At 45.5% G+C, this 23,222-nt stretch overlaps 10 protein-coding genes across 10 annotated transcripts; 4 read left to right on the top strand and 6 right to left on the bottom strand.

The window, feature by feature from the left end:
* Positions 1-134: 134 nt before the first annotated feature.
* On the bottom strand, positions 135-2,286 carry V2V93DRAFT_13620 (GNS1/SUR4 family-domain-containing protein). The gene is made up of 4 exons (XM_066906825.1): positions 1,727-2,286; positions 1,250-1,270; positions 1,118-1,166; positions 135-1,055 (listed from the first exon to the last, which is right to left on the bottom strand). The coding sequence occupies exons 1-4, from the start codon at positions 2,144-2,146 to the stop codon at positions 529-531; spliced, it is 1,017 nt and encodes a 338-aa protein (XP_066768507.1). The 5' UTR covers positions 2,147-2,286; the 3' UTR covers positions 135-528.
* Positions 2,287-2,309: 23 nt separating this feature from the next.
* Positions 2,310-3,166, top strand: V2V93DRAFT_402618 (uncharacterized protein). Its single transcript, XM_066912608.1, has one exon. The coding sequence runs from the start codon at positions 2,428-2,430 to the stop codon at positions 3,073-3,075; it is 648 nt and encodes a 215-aa protein (XP_066768506.1). The 5' UTR covers positions 2,310-2,427; the 3' UTR covers positions 3,076-3,166.
* On the bottom strand, positions 3,081-4,195 carry V2V93DRAFT_362441 (eukaryotic phosphomannomutase). Its single transcript, XM_066908343.1, has 3 exons — positions 3,725-4,195; positions 3,607-3,669; positions 3,081-3,541 (listed from the first exon to the last, which is right to left on the bottom strand). Exons 1-3 carry the CDS (start codon positions 3,988-3,990, stop codon positions 3,211-3,213), a joined length of 660 nt encoding a protein of 219 aa, XP_066768505.1. The 5' UTR covers positions 3,991-4,195; the 3' UTR covers positions 3,081-3,210.
* Positions 4,196-4,964: 769 nt separating this feature from the next.
* V2V93DRAFT_362436 (eukaryotic phosphomannomutase) lies at positions 4,965-6,084 on the bottom strand. The gene is made up of 3 exons (XM_066908342.1): positions 5,614-6,084; positions 5,496-5,558; positions 4,965-5,430 (listed from the first exon to the last, which is right to left on the bottom strand). The coding sequence occupies exons 1-3, from the start codon at positions 5,877-5,879 to the stop codon at positions 5,100-5,102; spliced, it is 660 nt and encodes a 219-aa protein (XP_066768504.1). The 5' UTR covers positions 5,880-6,084; the 3' UTR covers positions 4,965-5,099.
* A 914-nt stretch (positions 6,085-6,998) lies between these two features.
* Positions 6,999-10,563, top strand: V2V93DRAFT_362429 (formate--tetrahydrofolate ligase-domain-containing protein). Its single transcript, XM_066908341.1, has 4 exons — positions 6,999-7,116; positions 7,284-7,428; positions 7,508-7,561; positions 7,617-10,563. Exons 1-4 carry the CDS (start codon positions 7,079-7,081, stop codon positions 10,200-10,202), a joined length of 2,823 nt encoding a protein of 940 aa, XP_066768503.1. The 5' UTR covers positions 6,999-7,078; the 3' UTR covers positions 10,203-10,563.
* Positions 10,413-12,122, bottom strand: V2V93DRAFT_362425 (WD40-repeat-containing domain protein). Its single transcript, XM_066908340.1, has 5 exons — positions 12,005-12,122; positions 11,917-11,944; positions 11,800-11,852; positions 11,654-11,741; positions 10,413-11,598 (listed from the first exon to the last, which is right to left on the bottom strand). Exons 1-5 carry the CDS (start codon positions 12,019-12,021, stop codon positions 10,786-10,788), a joined length of 999 nt encoding a protein of 332 aa, XP_066768502.1. The 5' UTR covers positions 12,022-12,122; the 3' UTR covers positions 10,413-10,785.
* A 972-nt stretch (positions 12,123-13,094) lies between these two features.
* On the top strand, positions 13,095-15,571 carry V2V93DRAFT_356190 (peptidase family M41-domain-containing protein; the record flags this gene model as incomplete). Its single annotated transcript, XM_066908003.1, has 2 exons — positions 13,095-13,359; positions 13,428-15,571. 2 exons carry the CDS (start codon positions 13,095-13,097, stop codon positions 15,569-15,571), a joined length of 2,409 nt encoding a protein of 802 aa, XP_066768501.1.
* Positions 15,572-16,264: 693 nt separating this feature from the next.
* Positions 16,265-18,576, bottom strand: V2V93DRAFT_13064 (uncharacterized protein). The gene is made up of 4 exons (XM_066906808.1): positions 18,408-18,576; positions 17,937-18,271; positions 16,468-16,843; positions 16,265-16,287 (listed from the first exon to the last, which is right to left on the bottom strand). The coding sequence occupies exons 1-3, from the start codon at positions 18,420-18,422 to the stop codon at positions 16,594-16,596; spliced, it is 600 nt and encodes a 199-aa protein (XP_066768500.1). The 5' UTR covers positions 18,423-18,576; the 3' UTR covers positions 16,265-16,287; positions 16,468-16,593.
* A 485-nt stretch (positions 18,577-19,061) lies between these two features.
* On the bottom strand, positions 19,062-21,914 carry V2V93DRAFT_362412 (SPOC like C-terminal domain-containing protein). The gene is made up of 6 exons (XM_066908339.1): positions 21,741-21,914; positions 21,503-21,677; positions 21,140-21,446; positions 20,041-21,078; positions 19,500-19,978; positions 19,062-19,438 (listed from the first exon to the last, which is right to left on the bottom strand). Exons 1-6 carry the CDS (start codon positions 21,750-21,752, stop codon positions 19,206-19,208), a joined length of 2,244 nt encoding a protein of 747 aa, XP_066768499.1. The 5' UTR covers positions 21,753-21,914; the 3' UTR covers positions 19,062-19,205.
* Positions 21,882-23,184, top strand: V2V93DRAFT_402610 (uncharacterized protein). Its single transcript, XM_066912607.1, has 2 exons — positions 21,882-22,441; positions 22,504-23,184. Exons 1-2 carry the CDS (start codon positions 22,160-22,162, stop codon positions 22,831-22,833), a joined length of 612 nt encoding a protein of 203 aa, XP_066768498.1. The 5' UTR covers positions 21,882-22,159; the 3' UTR covers positions 22,834-23,184.
* Positions 23,185-23,222: the final 38 nt, after the last annotated feature.

Below are 23,222 nucleotides of genomic sequence, written 5' to 3'. Positions count from 1 at the left end.
GGAGAGTACTTATTAAGCTATAAAATGATTGACATACAGAATCTCTGACTCTCAAAAATGAGTTTTTAGAAACAAAAAATGAAAGGGCAAAAAAGAAATATTAGCAATTACACTTCTCAAAGACAATGTGAAAAAGAATGAATGCAGTCAGGTCCAAGTCGCTGAGCTCTATCGATGGTCCCCCGATTACTCTCCATACAGCGATCAATGAACTTTCTCCCAACAAAAGATCAGTACAGCATTCTACAAATACACGGAGCTTTACAGTAAAAGAGACCTTCGTTCTCGCCATGCAAAGTATCTTTCAGCTCCCCCTCCAAATTTACAAACTGTGCCATCAAGAGACATCACCGTCCTCTCTTGACGCATCCAATCGAGCTCCTCTCGTCCTGCAGTATTCCATTGGAAGTGAACACCGCTCACTCACTCTTCCCATCCCTCCTGTCATGCGTTCGCCAGCACCATACATTCCTTTCAAAGCAACTCCGAAAAAAAGTGCAATGATGACGCAGCATACCAAGACACGATTTAAATCTTCTTGGAAGACGACTTCTTGGCTGCCTTGACAGGAGTAGGCTCAGACTTCTTGCCATTGGAAACTGCAGTCTTTTCATTGGTGCCGTTAGAAACGGCAGCTGCGCTAGCCTTACGCTTAGCAGCACTAGCAGCCTTGCCCTTGGCGTAGACGCGGATGTAGAAAGCAATAAAGAGAAAGAGATACGAAGTCAACAGACCGCATCCGTACAAAGCTGCAAATTCCTCACCAGCGCACTTACCATAATTGGGTAAATGAGGCCAGTAAGTGCTGGTGAAGTAAGTGTATGATGCAAAGTAGACGAATCCAAGATCGATAATGAACTGAATAATTTGCAGACGGGTAACCCACTCTTTCCACCAGACGCGAATGCCACAGGACGAGAGGAAGTAGTAGAAGTACATCACAACATGAACAGAGAGGTTCAAGGTGATGACAACCCATGAGACAGAGGTGTGGCCAACAATCTGCGAGTAGCAGAGAGCGGCAGTTGCACCGTGATGGTAGCAGTGCAAGAAGGCTATTGAAGCGTTAGTCAAGAGTCGCTGAATCCTTAGGACAAGATGCAAATAAAAATCATACTTAGGGGCTTCTTCTTAACAACAAGAAAAACAGTGTCAAGCAATTCAACCTATACAACAACTATTATTATCATATTCCACTAATGTGCAGGCGAGGGAGTACCACAGAGAGTAAGAAAAATCACGTGCGTACAAATTTGGTGAGGTAGTTCAACTAAACAAGTTGTCAGCATCAGAATTTTTTAGGGTAAGAAAAAACACGCGTAGCCACTGCCGGCCGCAAATAAAAAATTTTTTTCCCCAAACATATATAATAGCAGACTGATAAAATATGAAACAGCACTAAACAGACTGCTAAAAGCAGTTGACCGGCGACTGTGCAGATGCAGAGGTCAAGAGTGCGGCTGAGGTGTTGACAGCAAAAACGCGTGCAAAAGGCCTATGTGGTATTGGATATGGATAACACTCGTTGCGCCAGAGCCAGGAGGCCGCAGTCTGTATAACAGGCTGTTGCCATTGAGTCTGCCAGAGCAACGAGCATTCACATTTACGCGTGGTCCTTGCTGTGTGCATTTTTGGGAGTTTACTCGATAGCAAAACCCTTGAGCCTTGAAGCGGGGAATTTGACTGAAGGCCGAGGCAGTGGAGCGCGACGAAGGAAAAAACTTACATAGTAAAGAGTAACCATGGGCTGCGTCCACGAGCCCGAGTTGCAAATAGCGTAGAACAAACCGTCTCGGTAAAGGATGGGGAAGAGCTGCTCGAAGAAAAGAGCGAGAAGCAGACCCGAGGCAAACGTCAGCATGAGATTGTGGACGCGGAAGAGGAAAGTGAGCTTGAAAGGCGAACTCGACTTCATGAGCTCCCGTCCGCCGAAGATGACAACGTAGTAAAAAATAATCGTGACGATCATCGGCTGGAGGGTCGACAGAAGCAGACCACCTTGAATGAATGCAAATTCATCGGGGTTCCATCCCAAGAAGCGCGTGCAGACATCAGAAAAGACTGACCATAGGTGGATACCAAACGGCCGGTCAACAGTAGGGATCTGAGGGTCAAGATACTCCGTCACAGCGGCGAAGTATTCCATCTTCAAAAGGCAAAGAGAAAAAGTAAAGAGATAGCAGAAAAGCAGGAAAAGAAAGACACGGGGACGGGGGAAAGAGAGTAAGAGAGTACTTGAGAGACGCAGGTTGGAATTCAGGATAGAGCCGGAGTTGGCGGTTCGGCGGCGAGCGCCCAACACAACAGAACCTTAATCCCACGCGCCACTGCCCGTGACTTCTAGGCTCCATTTACAACAAACTGTGACCTGTCCTCGTCTCGTTGGATCTGCTTTCTCTTGGCTAACAGCTGAGCCCTGAATACACAATGTCGTGTGTCCGGATACCACAGTTAATCTTGCGGTTACCCGTGCGACTGCGCACCGCCTCTACTGTTGGCCATTTACGCGCGTTCTCGTCCACGCCGTCTCTCGCTGAATACCACTTCGACACCCTCAAATTCATGCAAAAGCTGCAGGCCTCGGGCTTTTCAGACCAACAATCAGAAACGGTATTGAATGCCCTTAGTGAGGTTGTCACAGAATCTGTCGAGTCGCTCTCGGCCACATTAGTGCGCAAGGAAGTGCTCTCACGGCAGGCATATCAGCAAAAGGTCGATTTCACCAAGTTGAGAAGCGAGCTGCTCACTCTCGACAAAACCGATTCTACACAAGTAAAGAATGAGCATGAGCGTATTATGAGCAGTATGGATAAATTACAAGTACAACTTAAAGAGGAAATCGCAAAGACACAGGCAAACGTGCGGTTAGATCTGAATCTCGAAAAGGGACGTATCCGTGAGGAGGGAGCAGTTCACGAACTCAAGATTAAGGAGACAGACACCCGGATCGATACAGAAGTTGCGAATGTTAAGACGCAGCTGGAACAGGTCAAGTTCCAGGTCATGCAATGGCTTATTGGTGTGTGTACGGGTTCGTTTGCGCTCGTGCTGGCGTATATCCGGATGTTAACATAGAAGTCTACGTTCTAATAAAAATATTCTCTCTAACATTGTACTGCCTCGTATTTACAAAAACACGACTAGGAAGCTCTACACAATCTTTACCATCTGATTCTTTAATAAAAGCAGACCCAAAAGAATATCGTCACCTTAGAAGAAAGTCTCCTTGATGATACGAATAGTATCCTCCGGGTTGTTCACAGCATGTCCAATAGTTCTAGGGTCCTCGTAGATCTCATAGTCGTTACCGCCCTTGAAGGACTTGTCGCCAAAGAAGTGAATAGTCTTGTAACCAGCTGCCTCGACGTGCTGCAAGCAGTATGTCTTGTCCCAGCCGGTAGGAAAGACGTCAAACGATATCTGGCCACCAATCGAGTAAGTTAATCCATAGTCGGGGAACTCAGCCTTGAGAGCCTCGACAAAGTTCTTGCGGATGTTATGCGCAAGGTCGAATTTTTCGTACTCCGCTCTCTCTGGGTTGCTATAACAGCAAGCGTTAAAATACACTCTGTCTACTCTGTCTATCGTAAAACACAGCAAACTTACGATGCGTTACGGCCGATAGGTGAGACGTTGATCATTCCATTTCGAAACTCAACAAAGGTACCACTAAATGTATAGATTAACATGCTGCAAGTCAGCCAAAAGCAGTTGAGGTACATACCGGCGCTTGGGAAGATCGAGGTCAGCAAGGTATCTAAGCACAAAGGTGACGAGCTTGTTGTACTTCTCCTCTCCGATCCAACCTATAAAGCTCTGAGAAGCAAGCTTCTCACCGAGCTTGTAAGCGGTCAAACCGTTCTCGGAGAAGCAGTAGTCGAAAAGCTCAAGAACGTTTTCACCAAGCTGTTCTTGTTGCTTTACAAAGTCACTGCCGCCGACGAAGCCGATAGCAGCCTTAGTGCGGAGCTGAGCCAGAAGCTCAAGCATTTCAGGGGAGGCAGTCTATTTTCCAAAGATTGTAAGTTTTGGTTACAAAAATGCTAATCAGCGAGAGTAGCGTATATAAACACTTCCGCAAGATCGAAGAAGGGCCGCACCTGACGAGCTGGAGTAAGAGTTCCGTCGACATCGAACAAGACAATAGTGTCCTTGAGTTCGCGCTTGTCCAGAGGAATGATAGTCATTGCGAATAAAGAAACCAAAGAGCGATGAGAAAGATTGGCACGCCTCAAGTAGAACGATACAGGAAAAACGGACGCGATGAGTTTTTCTTTGGCTGCGCAACCGCGTTAAGCTGCTGCGGCGGAAGGCTCGAGCACATGCGACGGCTCCGGCGCTGCTCAAAATAAGCGCGTTATCTTTCATTTCTGCAATGCCGCAATAAAAGTGTCATTATAGCATTCTTGTTTATTCAAATATACGATATATGTTTAACGGTTGCATATCAACAGCTGTTTTTTAAGACAAATCATCTGACAGAGACTATTAGTCCAGGAATAGCTCTGAACACGTTGCTGCGACACTCCCAGCAGGTAAAATTGGCTCACCTCTACTCTACTTTCGACATACAAACAATTTCTCGGAGATTTAGCCTAGATGCATACTGCATCCTTATATTGCCTTATAAATTTCATCGTAGTGATCAAATCGCTTCTATATTTGCTACCGCTGCTGCAAAACGCTTAACAGCTCTGTATATACATTTGTACTGCAACCAGAAGCACATATGTCATATATAAAATGTCATGTCATTTATGAAAATTCAATCTCTACACAAGATCTAGCAAGCGATATCTCACAGCCTTGTAGCTGCCCTGCTCAGTTCCTTCGTCGTTGGCAGTCGGGCTCCGTAAGGACAGCACAAGTGGCTTTTGTACGGACGAACAAACTAAAAGCAAAGCTGTTTATTTAGACTGGCGGTTTGTCGGTGCATTTACGGACTCAACTGTGCGCGTGCTAGTGAATACGTAAAAATTTACGAAGTAGTCCACAGTTTCAAATTCCATTTTTAGATCAATTTGTAATACATTGTATCTTAACAAATCCAACGAGAAAGTCCGAGAATCTCCTTACAATATCCATGTCTTTGAAACAGCTCAAAAGAAAGTCTCCTTGACGACACGAATAGTATCCTCCGGGTTGTTCACAGCATGTCCAATAGTTCTAGGGTCCTCGTAGATCTCATAGTCGTTACCGCCCTTGAAGGACTTGTCGCCAAAGAAGTGAATAGTCTTGTAACCAGCTGCCTCGACGTGCTGCAAGCAGTATGTCTTGTCCCAGCCGGTAGGAAAGACGTCAAACGATATCTGGCCACCAATCGAGTAAGTTAATCCATAGTCGGGGAACTCAGCCTTGAGAGCCTCGACAAAGTTCTTGCGGATGTTATGCGCAAGGTCGAATTTTTCGTACTCCGCTCTCTCTGGGTTGCTATAACAGCAAGCGTTAAAATACACTCTGTCTACTCTGTCTATCGTAAAACACAGCAAACTTACGATGCGTTACGGCCGATAGGTGAGACGTTGATCATTCCATTTCGAAACTCAACAAAGGTACCACTAAATGTATAGATTAACATGCTGCAAGTCAGCCAAAAGCAGTTGAGGTACATACCGGCGCTTGGGAAGATCGAGGTCAGCAAGGTATCTAAGCACAAAGGTGACGAGCTTGTTGTACTTCTCCTCTCCAATCCAACCTATAAAGCTCTGAGAAGCAAGCTTCTCACCGAGCTTGTAAGCGGTCAAACCGTTCTCGGAGAAGCAGTAGTCGAAAAGCTCAAGAACGTTTTCACCAAGCTGTTCTTGTTGCTTTACAAAGTCACTGCCGCCGACGAAGCCGATAGCAGCCTTAGTGCGGAGCTGAGCCAGAAGCTCAAGCATTTCAGGGGAGGCAGTCTATTTTCCAAAGATTGTAAGTTTTGGTTACAAAAATGCTAATCAGCGAGAGTAGCGTATATAAACACTTCCGCAAGATCGAAGAAGGGCCACACCTGACGAGCTGGAGTAAGAGTTTCGTCGACATCGAACAAGACGATAGTGTCCTTGAGTTCGCGCTGGTCCAAAGGAATGATAGTCATTGCGAATAAAGAAACCAAAGAGCGATGAGAAAGATTGGCAGGCTTAAAAAGAACTACGCAGGAAGACGGACGTGATGACGCTTTATATTGTGCTGCTCAGAATAAAGGCGTTGTCTCACATTACTGCAACGTCGCAATAACAGTGTCATTAAAGCATTCTCGTTTATTCAGTTGTACTATATAATGTGTAGCTATTGTATATGAACGGCTGTCCTTTACATCACGTCAGCTCGGACAATAACTGTTTGTCCAGGAATAGCACATTTGAACACGTTGCCAGTTCTCTGCTTGCGTCGTTTGAATTGTTCCGCGGAATACTGACCTGGCTGTAAATATCTCCTTTAGCTCACTAAAAGCAATTTGTAATTTGTATATGGTATATCCCTGTACACATTTGTAATTTGTATATTGTATATCCCTGTACACATATCAGGATAATCTGCTAAAGAAGAAACCAAATTCGCAGATTCTGCATCTCCAAGGACCACCAAGTGGTATTATCCATATATCTGTACCTACCCGATTCGCCCGCCATCAGTAATTAGTTCTTTAAGGTTGAAGCATTACACCTGGACAGAAGGAAATAATACAACATAATCAGACTGTCAAATTGGATGTAAGAGGTGGGTATTTAGATGCCAGCTCAGTATCAGCAGATCAGATTAGGAGCAGCTACAACCAGGATCCTCATCTTTCCCGATCACATGTAATATACGCAGGAATGTCAGTTGCTCTCATCAAATAAAACACCATGTATAGTCAACAACAGCAACATCATCATTTCCTGGTTTTGAACCATTGCAATTACTCAAAACTAAGTCCGAGCTAACTGTTCAACGATGTAGTTCGTAACCCTAACCCGCTAGAAGCCAAAATTTTTCATGCCCGAGTTTAAAATTTCGGACCTCCATTCAAGCTTCGACTTGCCCGGAACCATTATCCTCTATCCTCACACCATCTCCTTCTCTTTCATTTGTCCCTTCTGCAGAGTTTCAGAACACAATGGTTGCTGGAATTATTGACGGGAACGCGATTGCCAAGTAAGTGGGCACCATTTTAGTTTGCATTTCCGAGGACGAACGGCTGTACAGGGGTTAGATAAGTCGCGTCTAAAAGCGACATGCGAACGAGATTGTCCACTGCTCAGACTTGCAATTTCGTGGAAGTGCTCCCAATTGAAGTTATTCAATGCTAATACGAATTATAGGTCTATTCGCGAGTCCATCAATGCCGAAATCGGCTTGACTCAGACTGTGAACCCTTTCTTCAGGCCATCGCTTACCATTATTCAAGTTGGCGCTCGTCCTGACTCGAGCACTTATGTGCGCATGAAGCTCAAGGCTGCAGAGGAGGTGCGTTTGTTTACGTTTTGTGTTCTTATAAAGCAGACTTGTATGGTAGGAATTGCCGGTGCTAATGAACAACGTATAGGCGAACATTACTTGCACTCTGAAGAACTTCCCCGAGGAGATTACCGAGGCTCAGGTACGTCTATCTATGCTTGAGATCTCATCAGTTATTTTTGTTCTGATTTTTTTAGCTTCTTGCTGAAATTGCGACTCTTAACGACGATACCACTGTCCATGGAATTCTTGTGCAACTTCCCGTTCCTGCTCACATCTCAGAGGCCGCCGTTACCAACGCCGTTGCTCCCGAGAAGGACGTAGACGGATTTGGGCCTCTCAACGCCGGCGAGCTTGCCAAGCGGGGGGGTTCGCCTCTTTTTGTCCCCTGCACTCCTAAGGGTGTTATGGTTTTGCTTGAGCAGGCTGGTGTTGAGGTTGCTGGTGCGTCCGTTGTTGTTCTCGGACGCAGCTCTATTGTTGGAGCTCCCGTTGCAACCCTTCTTCGCAATGCTGACGCTACCGTCACTGTTTGTCATTCTCAGACCAAGAACATTGATGCTTATCTTAAGACTGCAGATATCGTTGTTTCTGCTATAGGGAAGGCTCAATTCGTAAAGGGCGACTGGCTCAAACCTGGAGCTGTTGTCATCGATGTTGGCACGAACTACATCCCCGATGAGACGAAAAAGTCTGGACAACGTCTTGTTGGTGATGTTGACTACGAGTCTGCCTCTGCAGTTGCATCGAAGATTACTCCCGTTCCCGGTGGAGTTGGTCCTATGACTGTCGCGATGCTGCTCCAGAACGTCGTTGACGCCGCCAAGCGGTACTACGCTGAGCAGTCACAGCGTCATATTACTCCTCTCCCTCTCAACGTTCTCGAAAAAGTTCCCAGCGACTTCGAAGTTTCGCGCAACCAGAAGCCCAAGAACATCCGTGTGCTCGCAAAGGAGATTGGTATTACTGAGCACGAGCTTGAGAACTACGGCGCCTACAAGGCCAAAATTCAACTCTCTCTTCTTGACCGTCTCAGTCACCGCAAGAACGGCAAGTACGTCCTTGTCACTGGTATCACTCCCACTCCTCTTGGTGAGGGTAAGTCGACTACTACTGTCGGTCTTGTCCAGGCTCTCGGTGCTCATCTGGGTAAAATTGCCTTTGCCAACGTGCGTCAGCCCTCTATGGGACCCACTTTCGGTATCAAGGGAGGAGCTGCTGGTGGTGGATACTCGCAGGTTATCCCTATGGACGAATTCAACATGCATTTGACTGGTGACATTCACGCCATTGGTGCGGCCACCAACTTGCTTGCTGCCGCTATCGACACCCGTATGTTCCACGAGCGTGCTCAAAAGGATGGTCCACTTTATAAGCGTCTCGTCCCCGCCAAGCGGGGGGTTCGCAAGTTCTCGCCTGTGATGTTGCGTCGTTTGGAGAAGCTTGGAATCAACAAAACCAACCCAGACGACCTTACCCCTGAGGAGATTAGCAAGTTTGCCCGTCTTGACATTGACCCCGATACTATCACCTGGCGTCGTGTTGTGGACTGCAATGACCGTCATTTGCGCAGTATCACTATTGGCCAAGGTGCCGCCGAAAAGGGCCACACTCGCGCTACTGGCTTTGATATTACTGTCGCCAGCGAGTGCATGGCTGTTCTTGCTCTTTCCAACTCGCTCAGCGACATGCGTGAACGTCTCGGCCGCATGGTCGTTGCCTCATCGAAGGCCGGGGAGCCCATCACTTGTGATGACATTGGTGCGGGCGGTGCGCTCACCGCTCTCATGAAGGACGCTATCAAGCCCACTTTGATGCAGACCCTTGAGGGAACTCCCGTCTTTGTCCACGCTGGACCATTTGCCAATATCTCGATTGGTGCCAACTCTGTCTTGGCCGACAAGATGGCTCTGAAGCTTGCCGGGACCGAACCTGGCGAGGACGAGGCGGAGAAGGCTGGATATGTCGTGACCGAAGCTGGATTCGATTTCACTATGGGTGGAGAACGTTTCTTCAACATTAAGTGCCGTTCGAGCGGGCTTGTTCCCGATGTCGTTGTTATCGTCGCTACCGTGCGTGCGCTTAAGCTTCACGGAGGTGGTCCCGATGTCACTCCCGGTGTCGCACTTCCCGAAGTCTACCGCAAGGAAGACGTGGAGCTTCTCCGAAAGGGATGCGCCAACCTTGGAAAGCACATTTCCAATGCTAAGCAGTATGGTCTGCCTGTTGTTGTTGCCATCAACAAGATGGAGACTGATACCGAGGCCGAGATTGAATGCATCCGTGAGGAGGCTATTAAGTCTGGCGCTGACGATGCTATTGCTTCCAACCACTGGGCTGAGGGTGGTAAGGGCGCTGTTGCTCTTGCAGAAGGTGTTATTTCTGCTGCGAATAAGACCGAAGGTAAGGATTTCAAGCTTCTTTACGATCTTGACGCCTCGGTCGAGGACAAGCTCAACGCTATTGCACAGAAGATGTACGGCGCCGAAAAGGTTGAGCTTAGTGAGCTCGCTCGCCAGAAAGTTGAGACATATTCTCGCCAGGGCTTTGGCAATCTGCCCATCTGTGTCGCAAAGACGCAGTACAGTTTGTCGCACGACGCCGCTCTCAAGGGTGTTCCCACGGGATTCACAGTTCCTATCCGCGACGTGCGCGCCTCTGTCGGCGCTGGATATTTGTACGCTCTTGCAGCTGAGATCCAAACGATTCCTGGCTTGCCCACGCATTGCGGATTTATGGATGTCGAGGTCACTGAGGACGGCGAAATCGAGGGACTGTTTTAAGTCGATATATTTACGAGAGAAAAAGCAAGTATAGAAGCCCATTCAACTGTGACTACCATACGATAGAGAACCAAAAAGTAATCATGAATTTTATAATATTAAGCGTTATGAATTATTCTTACTGCCTATGTAATATGCTGCTGCTGCTGTTCCAATAATTATATCTTCATTAATGTTACCAGAAAGCAAAAGACTGCTGATGATAACCGTGGATGATATTATTTTGATTGCTAATTTTTTTTTGCTTTATTTTGTGTCTACTTTTGTTTCATTTTGAAAAAGTTGGGACTCGCGATTTCATTCAACTGGCGCATTGGTCGATTTTTATAGTTAGAAAAATACATTTATTCGATGTCTCTGATGTTGTGCTGAGTGCTCATTCGAAAAGACTACCTCAGCATCTTGCTCACTTTCTTTGTGTTCAACGGAGGGCGATATTTTAGAAGCTCTGGATTACTATGCGACCACGAACAACGATAGAAAAAATATGAAAACAAGACCAAACTGTGCGAAAGACCCGATTCCGATTCTCCCTATAACTCTTTTATCTCGCTTTTTGCCTACTCTACTTTCAACTATTTCTTTACTCGGGACGTATACGCTCGACATCGTATAAGAAATCAAAGTAAGACTTGTCAAAGTGATGCAAACGAACATAACCGTCTTCACCACCGGAAGCAAAACCTGTTCCGTCAGGATGAACTGCAATATGGTTAAGAGGACCAAAGTGTCCCTTGAGACGACCAATCTCGTCCTCGAAAATCTTGTGATAAAATCTAGCCTCAAATTTTCCTTGTCTGCTTCCTGTGGTCGTAACATCTCTAGCTTCCTGACCTCCGCCGAGAATAACGTAGTCCTTCTTGGGAGTGATCGCTGCGGTATTTAGCGGTGCGTCGGCAACGTATGTCTTCATGATTTTCAAATTTTTGGTGTCGAGAATGCGAGCAGTCTTGTCTTTTGATGCTGTGATGAAATATGTCCTATCGGGGGCAAACTGCAAATCAGTAATTTCCTTGTCGTGCACGGCGACATTCTTCAAGAATTCACCAGTCTTTCCATCATACTGCGAAACTGATCCATCAGCGTGTCCTGCAATGATATATTTATTGAGATATGACCAGCCAGCTTTTGTAAATTTACTATCAGGAGAAACGATTTTGATTATCGGTTCTTCGGCGTGCTTTGCACTCGTGTCGATGACAAATGGGAAAACGTAGAGCGTACCCAAGTTACCCATTCGTTCTTCGGTAACTGCAAGAAGCATATTGGCATCCTCGTTAAGCTTGACAACTTTGACGGCAGTGGGGAAATCCCAAGTGTGTATACAACGACCTGTGCGGACTTCCCAGAGTTTGATGGAATTGTCGGCAGCGCCGGTGATGAGAATCGTTGAGGTCTACTGAGAATTAGTGACTGACGCTCCAAATGGATTTCAATAAGTGATTTCTTACTGGATCGACTTCGACATCCCACAGGGCACCCTGGTGACCAACATAGGTTCCTAACCGTTCTCCGTTGTGAGAGTAGTACACGTTGACCCTAAATACAGTTAGTATCCGCCACAATCTCTTTTATTTTTGATAAGAAAACTGCATACACTTTATCACGAGCAGTCGTAAATAGCAAATCTCCTTCTTTGTTGTATTTGAGCTAGAGAAAATTACCAATTAGACTTAATCGAACAGACAAAGGGGGGAATTTTTATGAGACTAACCTGCGTTAGCGGGCGCTCGTGTCCCTTACTATAAACAGAAAGTCAGAATTTTGATCAATACGTAACAAATATAATAGGCATAACATACAGTAAAATTGGCCGCATCTTATTTTGATATGTAGGCAGAAAGGTGAAAAGAGGAAGTACCTTGATTCACAGATTTTGACACGAACAAAATTTTGCTCGTCTCGCGACGCGCGCGGTGCCTTTCTAGTCATCCACAGATGCACGTGTAAATATTACTAAGCTTGATCACTGAGGACTGTTGTAGCCATGTTTTTCGTTGTCAAAGAACGTAGTTTATAAAGCTGCTTTATTATCTGCAACTTGAACTATTGGTTATTACTTTGAATTGACTACGCTCATTTGATTTTGCTAGGATGTATCGGTGCAGAAGCCATGCTGTAGCCGATGACAACCCAATAATGAATAAAAGTTCTAGATCTCATTTTAGTCAGACAGATTAGTACTCAATCTACAAATATTCGCCGATATTTCTCGTTCTCAACCACAAGACATAATATATTGAATCCTTTCTTCAGGCCGGCCCCAGATTGCAAAAAAGATTAGCTAAGCGCGAAAGCTGGCACGTAAGCATTATACGCATGTACTCTTTGCATTTAACGCCCTATACTTGCTGATGTTTCAAACTTTACGCTGATCAATCTTCGGTGGCGCCGGGTCCATTTCTTTAGACCAATCTGCTCGTCTTGCTTCTATCAAACTTGCCTCTTCTGTGTATTGTCTTTTGGGGACAGCACGTCTCTTCTCTCTTTTTATTCTTATTTGGATTTGATTAGAGCGATACTATCTAGTAGGTACTTTTCTATTTAATGCTTTTTGATATAAATTGTTCGAGGCTGGTGAAAGATCATTCCGAAGTTGCGGGCTCATTGCAGATTCTTCATTTGCACGAACACCGCACGCACGGCGCTTCACAGAAACCACCTTCCTTTGTTGATGAAGGAAGCCTTTTATGATCACAATAACGACAGTTGACCGATCCTAACCGATTCTTATCTTTTTTGGTATAAATTGCTGACATTGGATGACTTTAGAGCATCAGCTGCGGGTTAAGTTCCTCTTCTCATTTCATTTCCAAGCACTCGGACAGTCTTCGCTGCCCACCACGACGGGTTAATTCTACACCATCGATTTTGTAAACCTATTTATATAATATGATGTCGCGAGGAGCGGAAAAGCTCCTGCGCAACATCGCGCGCGTCGCATCGCGTGACGTGCGGCTATCTAGTAGTTCGCTATGTTCGAACCGAATCGCGTTCAATCATTCTTCTCCGCTTTTTAACAGGAGTTTGAACTGTGGATTTCTTTTGCAGAATTCTGTTCGATCATATGCCTCTCACGGCCCGCGAGGATTTGGAAAATTTAATAATGAGGAAGCGTCAGGTAAAAAGTCAGCAAAGTCCGAGCGTACCTATGATGGTAAGAACAAAAGCTTGCGTTTGAAAATCCCCGAAATCGTTCCACGTTAATATTTATAATAATTATAGAAGAGGCGAAAATTGAAGAATCTCGGCGTAGATTGAATGAGGAGCTAGACAGTGCTGCTAAGCGCGAGAGTAAGGCTTCGGAGTCAAAACAGGAGAAGAAGGATGAATCTGATTTTGACTTCAACACAAAATCTAGCAGCAATGATGGTGGAAACAGCGGTAAGAAAAAGAAAACGAACAATATCGAGTTCAATATCCCACCGCTTTCACCGAATCACTTTATTGCCGCTGGTGTTTTATTCTACCTTCTTTATCTTGTGCTCGATGGACCCGGTGGCCGAGAGTTGACCTGGCAAGAGTTTCGAGTCTCGTTACTCGACAAGGGATTTGTTGAGCGTCTGACTGTTGTGAACCGCAACTTCGTCCGCGTGACTCTTAAGCCTACTGCAGACTCGCTCGCTCAGTCATCGCCTTGGTATTTCACTATCGGTTCTGTCGACTCCTTTGAGCGTAATCTCGAGGAGGCGCAGAATGAGTTAGGTATCCGTCCCAACGAACGTATTCCGGTCAACTATATAGATGAGCGTGGATTTTGGAATGCTTTAATGTCTCTCTTACCTACTGTTATTCTTATTGGTGCTCTGTGGTATCTCGGTCGTCGTCAAGGAGGATCATCTGGCGCTGGTGGAATTTTTGGCGTCAGCAAGTCTCGCGCCAAGCTCTTCAACCAAGAAACTGACGTTAAGATGCGATTCAAGGATGTTGCAGGCATGGATGAGGCCAAAGAAGAAATCATGGAGTTTGTCAAGTTTTTGAAGGATCCGCAGAAGTATGAACGGCTTGGAGCTAAGATTCCGCGTGGTGCTATTCTTTCTGGACCTCCGGGTACCGGTAAGACCTTGATTGCCAAGGCAACTGCTGGCGAAGCTGGTGTACCGTTCTTGTCAGTGTCTGGATCTGAGTTTGTCGAGATGTTTGTTGGTGTCGGTGCAAGCCGTGTTCGTGATTTGTTCCGTACCGCGCGTAAACTTGCGCCGTGCATTATCTTTGTCGATGAAATTGATGCTATTGGAAAATCGCGTGCTCGTAATTCGTCTATGGGCGGTGGAAACGATGAACGGGAGTCTACTCTGAATCAGCTTCTTGTCGAGATGGACGGTTTTCAGACTTCGGATCATGTTGTTGTGCTTGCAGGTACCAACCGTGCTGATGTGTTGGATGCAGCTCTGATGCGACCTGGTCGATTTGATAGACATATTGCGGTTGATTTACCTGATGTTGAAGGCCGGAAGGCTATCTTCTTGGTGCACTTGGCCAAAATCAAGACGTTTTTGAATTTGGACAACCTTGCTGGTAGAATGTCCGCACTGACTGCTGGCTTTTCTGGTGCTGATATTGCGAATTGCTGTAATGAAGCTGCTCTGATTGCTGCGCGTGGTCAAGCTGATTCAGTTGGCATGCACCATTTCGAGGCAGCCATCGAGCGCGTCATTGCTGGTATCGAGAAGAAGTCGCGTGTGTTGACGAAAGAAGAGCAGCGTACAGTTGCGTATCATGAAGCTGGACACGCCGTGTGTGGATGGTATCTTGAGTGGGCTGATCCGCTTCTCAAGGTATCTATCATTCCTCGTTCGATTGGCGCCCTTGGGTATGCGCAGTATGCGCCTGCTGACACGATGCTACTGTCGGAGAAGCAGCTGATGGATAAGATGACCATGACTCTCGGTGGGCGTGTATCTGAGGAGATGCATTTTCCAACGGTAACATCTGGTGCATCTGACGACTTGAAGAAGGTGACGCGGATGGCTACGATGATGGTCACGCAATTTGGTATGTCGAATAAAGTGGGTCTAGTCCACTTCGACGAAAATGCGCAGAGTTTCAGCAAACCGTTCTCCGAAGAGACTGCCTCTTTAATTGACGTTGAAGTTCGTCGGATAGTCAACAACGCGCACACGGCCTGTGCTGATCTTTTAACCGCCAAGAAGCATGAGATTGAGTTGATTGCTGAGGAGCTATTGTCGAAGGAGGTCATCTCTCGCGAGGATGTGTTTAGGCTTTTAGGACCGCGTCCGTTCAAAGATCGGAATGCTGCGTTTGAAAAGTACGTTATGGGTCAGAGTGAGAAAGATGACGATAGTCCGCTTCCGCCGCCTCGGTCGCCTGAGCCCGAGCCTGAGCCTGCGCCTGCGCCTGTTGCGTAAGAGAGAAAAAAAGACTGTGTAAATATTTCATCATCTTTTTATCAGAATGTTGATTTTGTATAGATTCATATCTCTTTGTGGGTTTCTTTTTTTTTTTTTCGTGTCTAGTTGAGATGGTCATCAAATAATTCACCACTATTGCGTCGTGAAAGTCTTTTATGCGCTAGATAAATGTAAAGAGAAGCTTCCGTTTTGTTTTGATCTTTTTGTGTGTTATTTTAATTATTATCTTCTTTTTTTGTAAATAGTCTCCTATAACTTACTAGCAAGTTCTCAACAAATAATATTTTTGATGCCAACTGCAGAATTGTTTCTTTTTACTGAGGGTTTGATAATTGCTGCTAACCACCTACGGACTCATTCACAAAAAAACATAGCTTTGAATATCTGTAAAATAATATAATGATAGTGCTAAACTATAAAAACAAATTGTAGTAAGGAAATAATAACGAATACCTGAACCAGCCAATACCGGATAAAATAAATAAGTAAACACTAGACACCGTTCGAACAACAAAACAAGAAAGAAAGAACATGGGTACATAACGTGAAGAAAATTCAGAATAAAAGAGGCTATGAAAGCGGACTATCGTTGTGTATGATCTACCGTCGTTACTCTTTAATTATTTTCAAATATCAATCCTGGATGATTTAATTTTGAAAACAAAAAAAAAGTAATGCGGCTTCACGAGTCCTTTGAAATTATTACCAACAAACTGAAAATCATATCACAAAGTTAAACGAATGAACAAAAGAAAAGTGAACGAAAGATATAAATAAAAAGCACAAATGAGTCGGCACAAAATAGCCAAAAGCCATTGCAAGACGCGGTGAAATCAAAAGCAGTACTAAAATCAACATAAAGCTCTTGAGCTAGTGTGGATTCATATACCTACATAATATTATTTGGTCAGGCGGCGATTTCTGATGATGATGATACTTATGGATGAGTAGAAGAAGAATGAAAGCAAGACGAAGTCGGATATCATGTAGATGAGAAAAAAGACATACAAAGAAGTTTGCTATTCTTCCATCTTTCCAAATACACCGACATCGTCGCTTTCATCGTCGCGCATAGACATATCTTCTTCATCATACATGTTGTCTGCCGAGTTCTCGCGCGAAGAGCGACCGTGGTGGGCTCTAAGCTCGGCGAGCTCATCTTCCTCGGTCATAGAGACAAGGATGGAAGCAGCCTCGAGGAGTTGCACTTGCTGGTGCTTTGACATTAGCAGTTTCGAAGTCATGCTCCACTCTGGGGTGTGCTCCCATCTGCAGAAAGGTTAGTAAGCTGTACGCGTTAATAATAGTTTAATGGTAGTGAAGACGTGATTTCTGTGAGTAGATGCGACCGCATGCAATAGATAAGGGTATTTCGTGGTTAGGGTGTAAAGTGCTCAATAAAGCCACTGGCGTCAAAGTTTGTGAGTCTGCGCAGAGATAGCGAGCACGGACGATCGCACCCTAGTTGCCTAGGCCCAAGCGCGGAACCTCCCCGCTTTGAGAGGAGAGCGCAGGAGAGCACGAAGAGCACAGGAGAGAGCAAGAAGCGAGAAGACGGCGTATAGGAAAGAGAGTTCGTTTTTTTGCGGACGGGGCGGTCAAGCGCGAGAGCACCTGACAGCAAAGACGACTAGTTCTGGTTCTGGTTCTGTTCCAGGAAAAGCAGCAGACGCGGTTCGTTGGCAGCTGACCGCGGCAATTATTGGCGATATTAATTGGCGGTTTCAGGCCGCCTAACAAGTCTTGGGCTATGGCAATATCGGCTGCTCCGCACCCGTCGAGAAGCGAATTAAACCATCGTTCTGCAAAATAAAAGAAATTTCAAAAAAAAAAAAAAGAAGAGCGTATTGAAATATGGTATCCGGGAAGGCACAGGCACAAGTCCTACTGACGGACCAAACAGCTCTCCGAATTTTTTTTTAGATATACTCTCTGGTAATTAAGCAGAAATGAAGCAGAATCAAAAGTAGATATAGTGCGGTAGCAGAGTAGAGTAGAGTGCATGAAGCGGGGGCAGCCAGATAACCGCGAGGGTTGGCCTCGATCTGCACCCACCTCTTTGCTGTTCCACTCTCACAACAGTCACAAAAAAAAATTGCGCCGAGTTATAAGATAAAAAATTAGGGTACTACCTGACACTGCACCAGTAATAGTAGGATATATGGTATCTAGAATAGTTAAGATGAATTTGGAACACGCTCGCAATATGTCTTATCATAATAGTAACAGGCGGGGCAACCATGGACAGCATTAACAGAACAACTGCTCTTAGACGCGTGCGCTCGATGAAACAAGCAGAACCACAGCACTCTTCACGATCTTCACTACCAATATAACTAGAAAAGTAAATGGATGCACTTACAGATGCTTTGTGAGACAGCTTATGTGTTTGTATCCCTTCCCACAAGATTCGCACTTGAGCTCCTCTTTCAGCCTGCCGGAAGTAGATTCGCCCTCTGAGAAGCGGCGAGCAGCAAGGATCCGCCGTGAGAGAGCCGAGGATCCAAGTGAGAAAGATCCGGAAGAAGGCGGCGAATTGAAAGACATGGACGAGGATGAGGAAGAGGAAGAGGAGGAGGCGGAGGAGGACATGGTCATGTTGTGGGCGTGGGTGCGGGCGCCGGGGATCGAGTAGGGTGCGACGGAGACTGACGACCGCCGCCGCGACGACGACGAGCCCGAGGAAAATGAAATTTCCTATTGTAATAGAAAAGAAGCGTCAGGTCAATTGCATGAGGAACAGGCAGGATTAGGCAAAATAATGCCACGTCGAGGTGAGTAATCAGACTAGCGGAAGGCGCGCATTAGACGGCCGGCTAGAGGGAGTACGTACAGTTGAAGCGGTCATTGAGAGATCGGCGACTGATGCAGGACTTCACTGCGGTAAAGAAGAGCGATAAGATGGATCTGGAGCAAAGGAGAAGAGTAGAGGAGCAGAAAACAGGAGAGCGAATGAAATCAAAAAATAGAATTCGAAAAAAAGTTGGCGATGACGAGCGCAGAAGCGGGTAGACAGAACAAACCAGAACCGGGCACGGGGTCACCAAATCACATAAATCACAAATCACAAAACACACGCCCTGCCTCATCGGGAAACTGTGGCGCGGTGCAGAGCCGTTTCCGGAGAAGGATGCTGTAGCGTTCGTGAGAGGAGGAATGCGGTTAGTGTACGAGTATGATGAGCCAGGAATATTGGCTTGGAGGTCTGTTTACCGCAGTGTCTACTGCTGCTGTTGTTTTATTGTCAGGTCTCTAGAGAGATATGTTGAGGACAAAGAAGACCGCGTCAGCGATCGTCAGTCTAAAGTCATCTGACGACCGCGCACTCAAACTAAGTCGGTCTCTGCGGCCCTCTACATAAAATATATTTCCTACACACGCGTCGCTACATTCTCGCAAATGTAAACAAACGCGTGGAATGCGGCACTTGAATCAAACCGCGTAGACACATTGCTGTAAACAGTTTTACCGTCTGCCCAACTTGTCTCTACGGCTCTGCTCATATTTTTATTCAATCTCTATTATCTGCCTCGAGCCCATGCCCTCAGCTGCTGATAAAAAGACAACTGCGATTAAACTGGCTCCTATTCGCAAATAATAACCCACCCGAGCTGGGCTCACATCTGCTCGTCTAGAGTACTAGCTTGCCAAGGTCCTCTTGCGACATATTCTGCTCTATACCCTTCCACCGACTTGTCATTCGTAGTGCATCCAACAATTTGGGCAGATAATGATTATACCACTCCTTCTCGTCCATATCACTTGCAAGCGTGCGCAGTACTCTTACGCTATCAATCACATCCTGTTCACTCGCCTTCTCGTCCTCTAGAAGACTTACAATCGACTCTCCTGTACTTTCAAAGACTGCAGGATTTCTTTTGTCAGCAAGCACATTCACTAATAGCGAGAACCGTAAACTACTTACTTTCAATCAATCTCTCCTGCGTGCCCGCGCCATCGCTCTCCGGAGCTTCGACCCATTTTTTAATCGCCGCCTCGAGATCAAACCTCATCCGCACGCTTCCCTCACCGTTTAGTCGCCGGCGCTTGGATCGGTGCTCTTCTTTTGGCTGATCGCCATTGGGCGACGTAGGTTGATATTCTAGCAGGGCATCGAGATCTAGCTGCGCTGCCTTCTTCTTCAGCTCCTCTTTTCCTTCTTGATAGTCCGTTCGCTTAGTAGATTGATACTTTTCTACTTTCTTGACATTCATAACTTCCACCAAATGCTCTGCTAGGCCCGATGCCGTATCAACCACATACGGTGGAGGGACCGCATCATTTAGTAGAATTTCTGGTAGTTTCGGTACTGGTGTGTCGGGGTCTAAAGCTCGGCGTAATATAGCCTGGTTGATCCTAGCTTTTATCGGATTATATACAGCTCCCGGCGCAGCATATTCTTCCCTATTGCTCAAAATCATATTGTTAGCATCTCATAATCAACCTCCCAATGTTTGTTAACGTACGCTCCGTCATCGTCATCCGTAGCAGGAAGTCCATCTGCCAAGCAGGAAATGTCCATAGCGTTCACAAACTGCCGCATCGATTGCACCATCTCATCAGTTGGTAATCGATGATGCTGTTTCAATATTTTACCCTTGACCGTCTTTACCGTATCTAGTGACGCAAACTTGTAATTGCGCACGTCCTCAGCAAATGGCAAATCAATTTCCACAAGAGCCTCAAATTTTCTGTTTCCTTCCACATCGATATAAGGAATTAAAATTGTCATTCTTGGATTGTCACCCTTCTTTTTGACAAGCCGTACGATGGCGAATAGCCCGGCGCCTCTCATCGCATGAATCAAGCTTGACAACGCTAGAGCAGACTCTGGGCTTTTTTTTGGTGCAATCACAAAAGACGATGGAGACATTAGCGTCCACGGCTTGAGCTCAGTCATGCTGATGAATCCAATAATCTCCATTCCTTGCGCCGACTCGTATCTGAGAGAATCCAGCTCATCATCTTTAAATGGAACTATCGATTTGCCATACTTATATCCCTTTTGCAAATCTCCTTTGAGAACTTCAATCGTTTCCTTCTTTGTTGTCTCCTTGTCGTCTTCTGTCTTCTCGCTGTCGATAGTCACAAAATATTTTGTATCCCACTCTAGCGGCGCTGGGGGTGGCTTTTCTTTCTCTTCTTGTTTATTCTCATCCGAGGTTGCCTCTCTGTATGATTTTGATGAGGGAATTGGTGCAGCTTGCACATATATATACCTTTCGACATCTATCGCCATAGTATTTTCGGGATTATCGTTAAGGTTCCCCAATGTCAGAGATCCTCGGTAAGTGGCCACTGATTTCACTTTGCGTATCTCTGGACGGCCATACTGCAAGTATATCTCTTCAAATGGGATGATGTTGACGTCAGCGCCGCGTTTTACAGCATTATTAGCAAAGGCTTCGAGATTTGCATAGTTAGAAAAGTGCAGCGGACTATCTTCTTCTGCCTCCGAATTTTCAGACTTCATGGCTATAGTTGCTTGGCTAGTCCCAATTGTCCTACACAAAACAACTGTTAGCATCAGTTACAATGCTTCATTGTTTTAACAAGTAGACTCACAGAATTTTCACAATGACTCCTTCATTAGCTAGTTGATCAATAATATCCATGCTGTCACCAAATTCTGCAATTGAGTTGCAATTTGTTATCAGAACAATATTTTTGACAAATTTCTGCTTTCTGCAAAACTTCAATGTCATATCTAGAGCGACTACAATACCAGAAATAATATCACCCCCGAAGCCCTCTCTAGAGGGTACCAGTACGTTGGGTAGGTTTCTAAAGTCGGGCAGGAGAAATTGCTGAATGGGATATAGTACGCTAATATTCTCGTATCCCTCCGAATCTCCGAAATCAACTCTGGTTTCTAAATTATTCATGTTAGGTCTTGTGATCTGTTAAGTTCCATACTGGTAATATTACCTTCCGTGCCAACTCCCACAAGACCCATGTAGACTGTCTTGCGTCCGGAGGCGACCTTTGCTCCGATTGTATCCCACAAGTAAGGTAAACTAGCCTCCAAATCAGATTTACCGTTTGCGACTGCCATATGGCTCTTGGTCATAGCATGACCAAGGTCGACCACGAATACCGTAGTCTAATATTGATCCGATGTCAGTGACTACTGAGAAACGAGAAGAGAAAAGTCGACTACACTGACCTCTTTAGACATTTTTGAAGGACAGCATCACTTCCAACAGATTATGAGAATTTTGCTAGCCTAATCCATGCGGAGGCAATGCGCCAGACGTTCGATCACCATTAATACTTCCAATGACGCGTGTCCAGCGATTGCCGCAGTTAGTGACACCAACCCCACAGATTTTGTTGACTGCATCGACCCCGTTTAGTCTTTTCAGTTTGCGGTTCAAGAGTTTCTGGAAACTTTTCTCATTTTGACCAAATCTGTATTAAATTATCCAGTATTCTGCTTTCTCTTCTTTTTTTTTTTTTTGTAATCTCGTTGCAGCCGACCGCTCTGCCGAGGAGACTGGGTTTTGTTTAATTTCTCAGTTTTCTGTTCGTGCCATAGACAGATCGTTCAGGTTTTGGCGACTAAGCGAGGTGCACGAATTTATAATGTCAAACTTCCTTCGCGGTTTATTCGGTAGCAGTTCCTCGCCCACAAGCAACACTCCCTCGCATTCAGCACCTACCAACAACTTATCCTCTCAGTCTTCTTCATCCGATAATTCAGGACCGTCGCTTGAAAACTTTACAGTCTCGGTTGGAGATATTGTTGCCCCGCTTAACGGCGCCTATACACCCGCAGGCGCAAGCTTCCCTCTTCCTGCCAGTACCAGTCTCCCACAAGAGCCTGTAAAGAAGGATTTTTTTGAAGAAGCTAGAGATTATACAATGGTGCGTTTCACTTCATTTTTTTCTTTATTTTACGGGTCATTAGACTTACGCTGCATGTTCAGAGTCATCCTATCATCATCGGCGCCGGCATTGCCGCCCTCGCTTTCGGAGCACGAGTAGGCATCCGCGCCATGCAGCGTTATCGCAACATGCCGAATGCCGCAGTCTCTGGAAAGAAATTTCTTAAAGGAGGTTTTGATGCCAAGATGAACTCAAAGGAGGCATTACAGATGCTCGGGTTGACTGAGTCTACGCTTACAAAATCCAAGCTGAAGGAAGCTCATCGTCGGATAATGCTGTTAAATCATCCTGATCGCGGTGGATCTCCGTATATTGCTACCAAAATTAATGAGGCAAAGGACTTTTTGGAAAAGAGAGGCCGACTAAGATAAACGCGGGCACGGTGGCGATGATGATTATCATCTTTGCGACCCCCTTTCGCTGTCGTTTTGAGTAAAAAAAGAGTTGGATAGTCTTTTATCTGGGTTTCCTAAGATAAGGCGGGATCTTGTATTAGTATCTTAATGATTGATTATGGTTGGGTTTTGCTTTTGTTGCGTGTTCCTTATATAGGACTATTTTATTTTGTCTTGAGATTACTTATTTTGGCATATGGCGTGCATATTATTGAGCTTAGTTGCTAGTTGCCTTGTTAGCTTTGTATATAACCTCCCTTCGATATTACTATGTTCATTTATTTTTACTATACCTGGCTGTGCAATAAAAAATTTGGGAATATTTAATGCTATGACAGCTGCGGTGTTTCCAATTAGTAGATTTA

The sequence above is a fragment of the Kockiozyma suomiensis genome (genome assembly GCF_038497685.1).
Source record: "Kockiozyma suomiensis strain NRRL Y-17356 unplaced genomic scaffold V2V93scaffold_1, whole genome shotgun sequence".
In the NCBI taxonomy this organism is placed as follows: Eukaryota; Fungi; Ascomycota; class Lipomycetes; order Lipomycetales; family Lipomycetaceae; genus Kockiozyma; species Kockiozyma suomiensis.
This window is presented reverse-complemented; position numbering and strand designations above follow the sequence as displayed.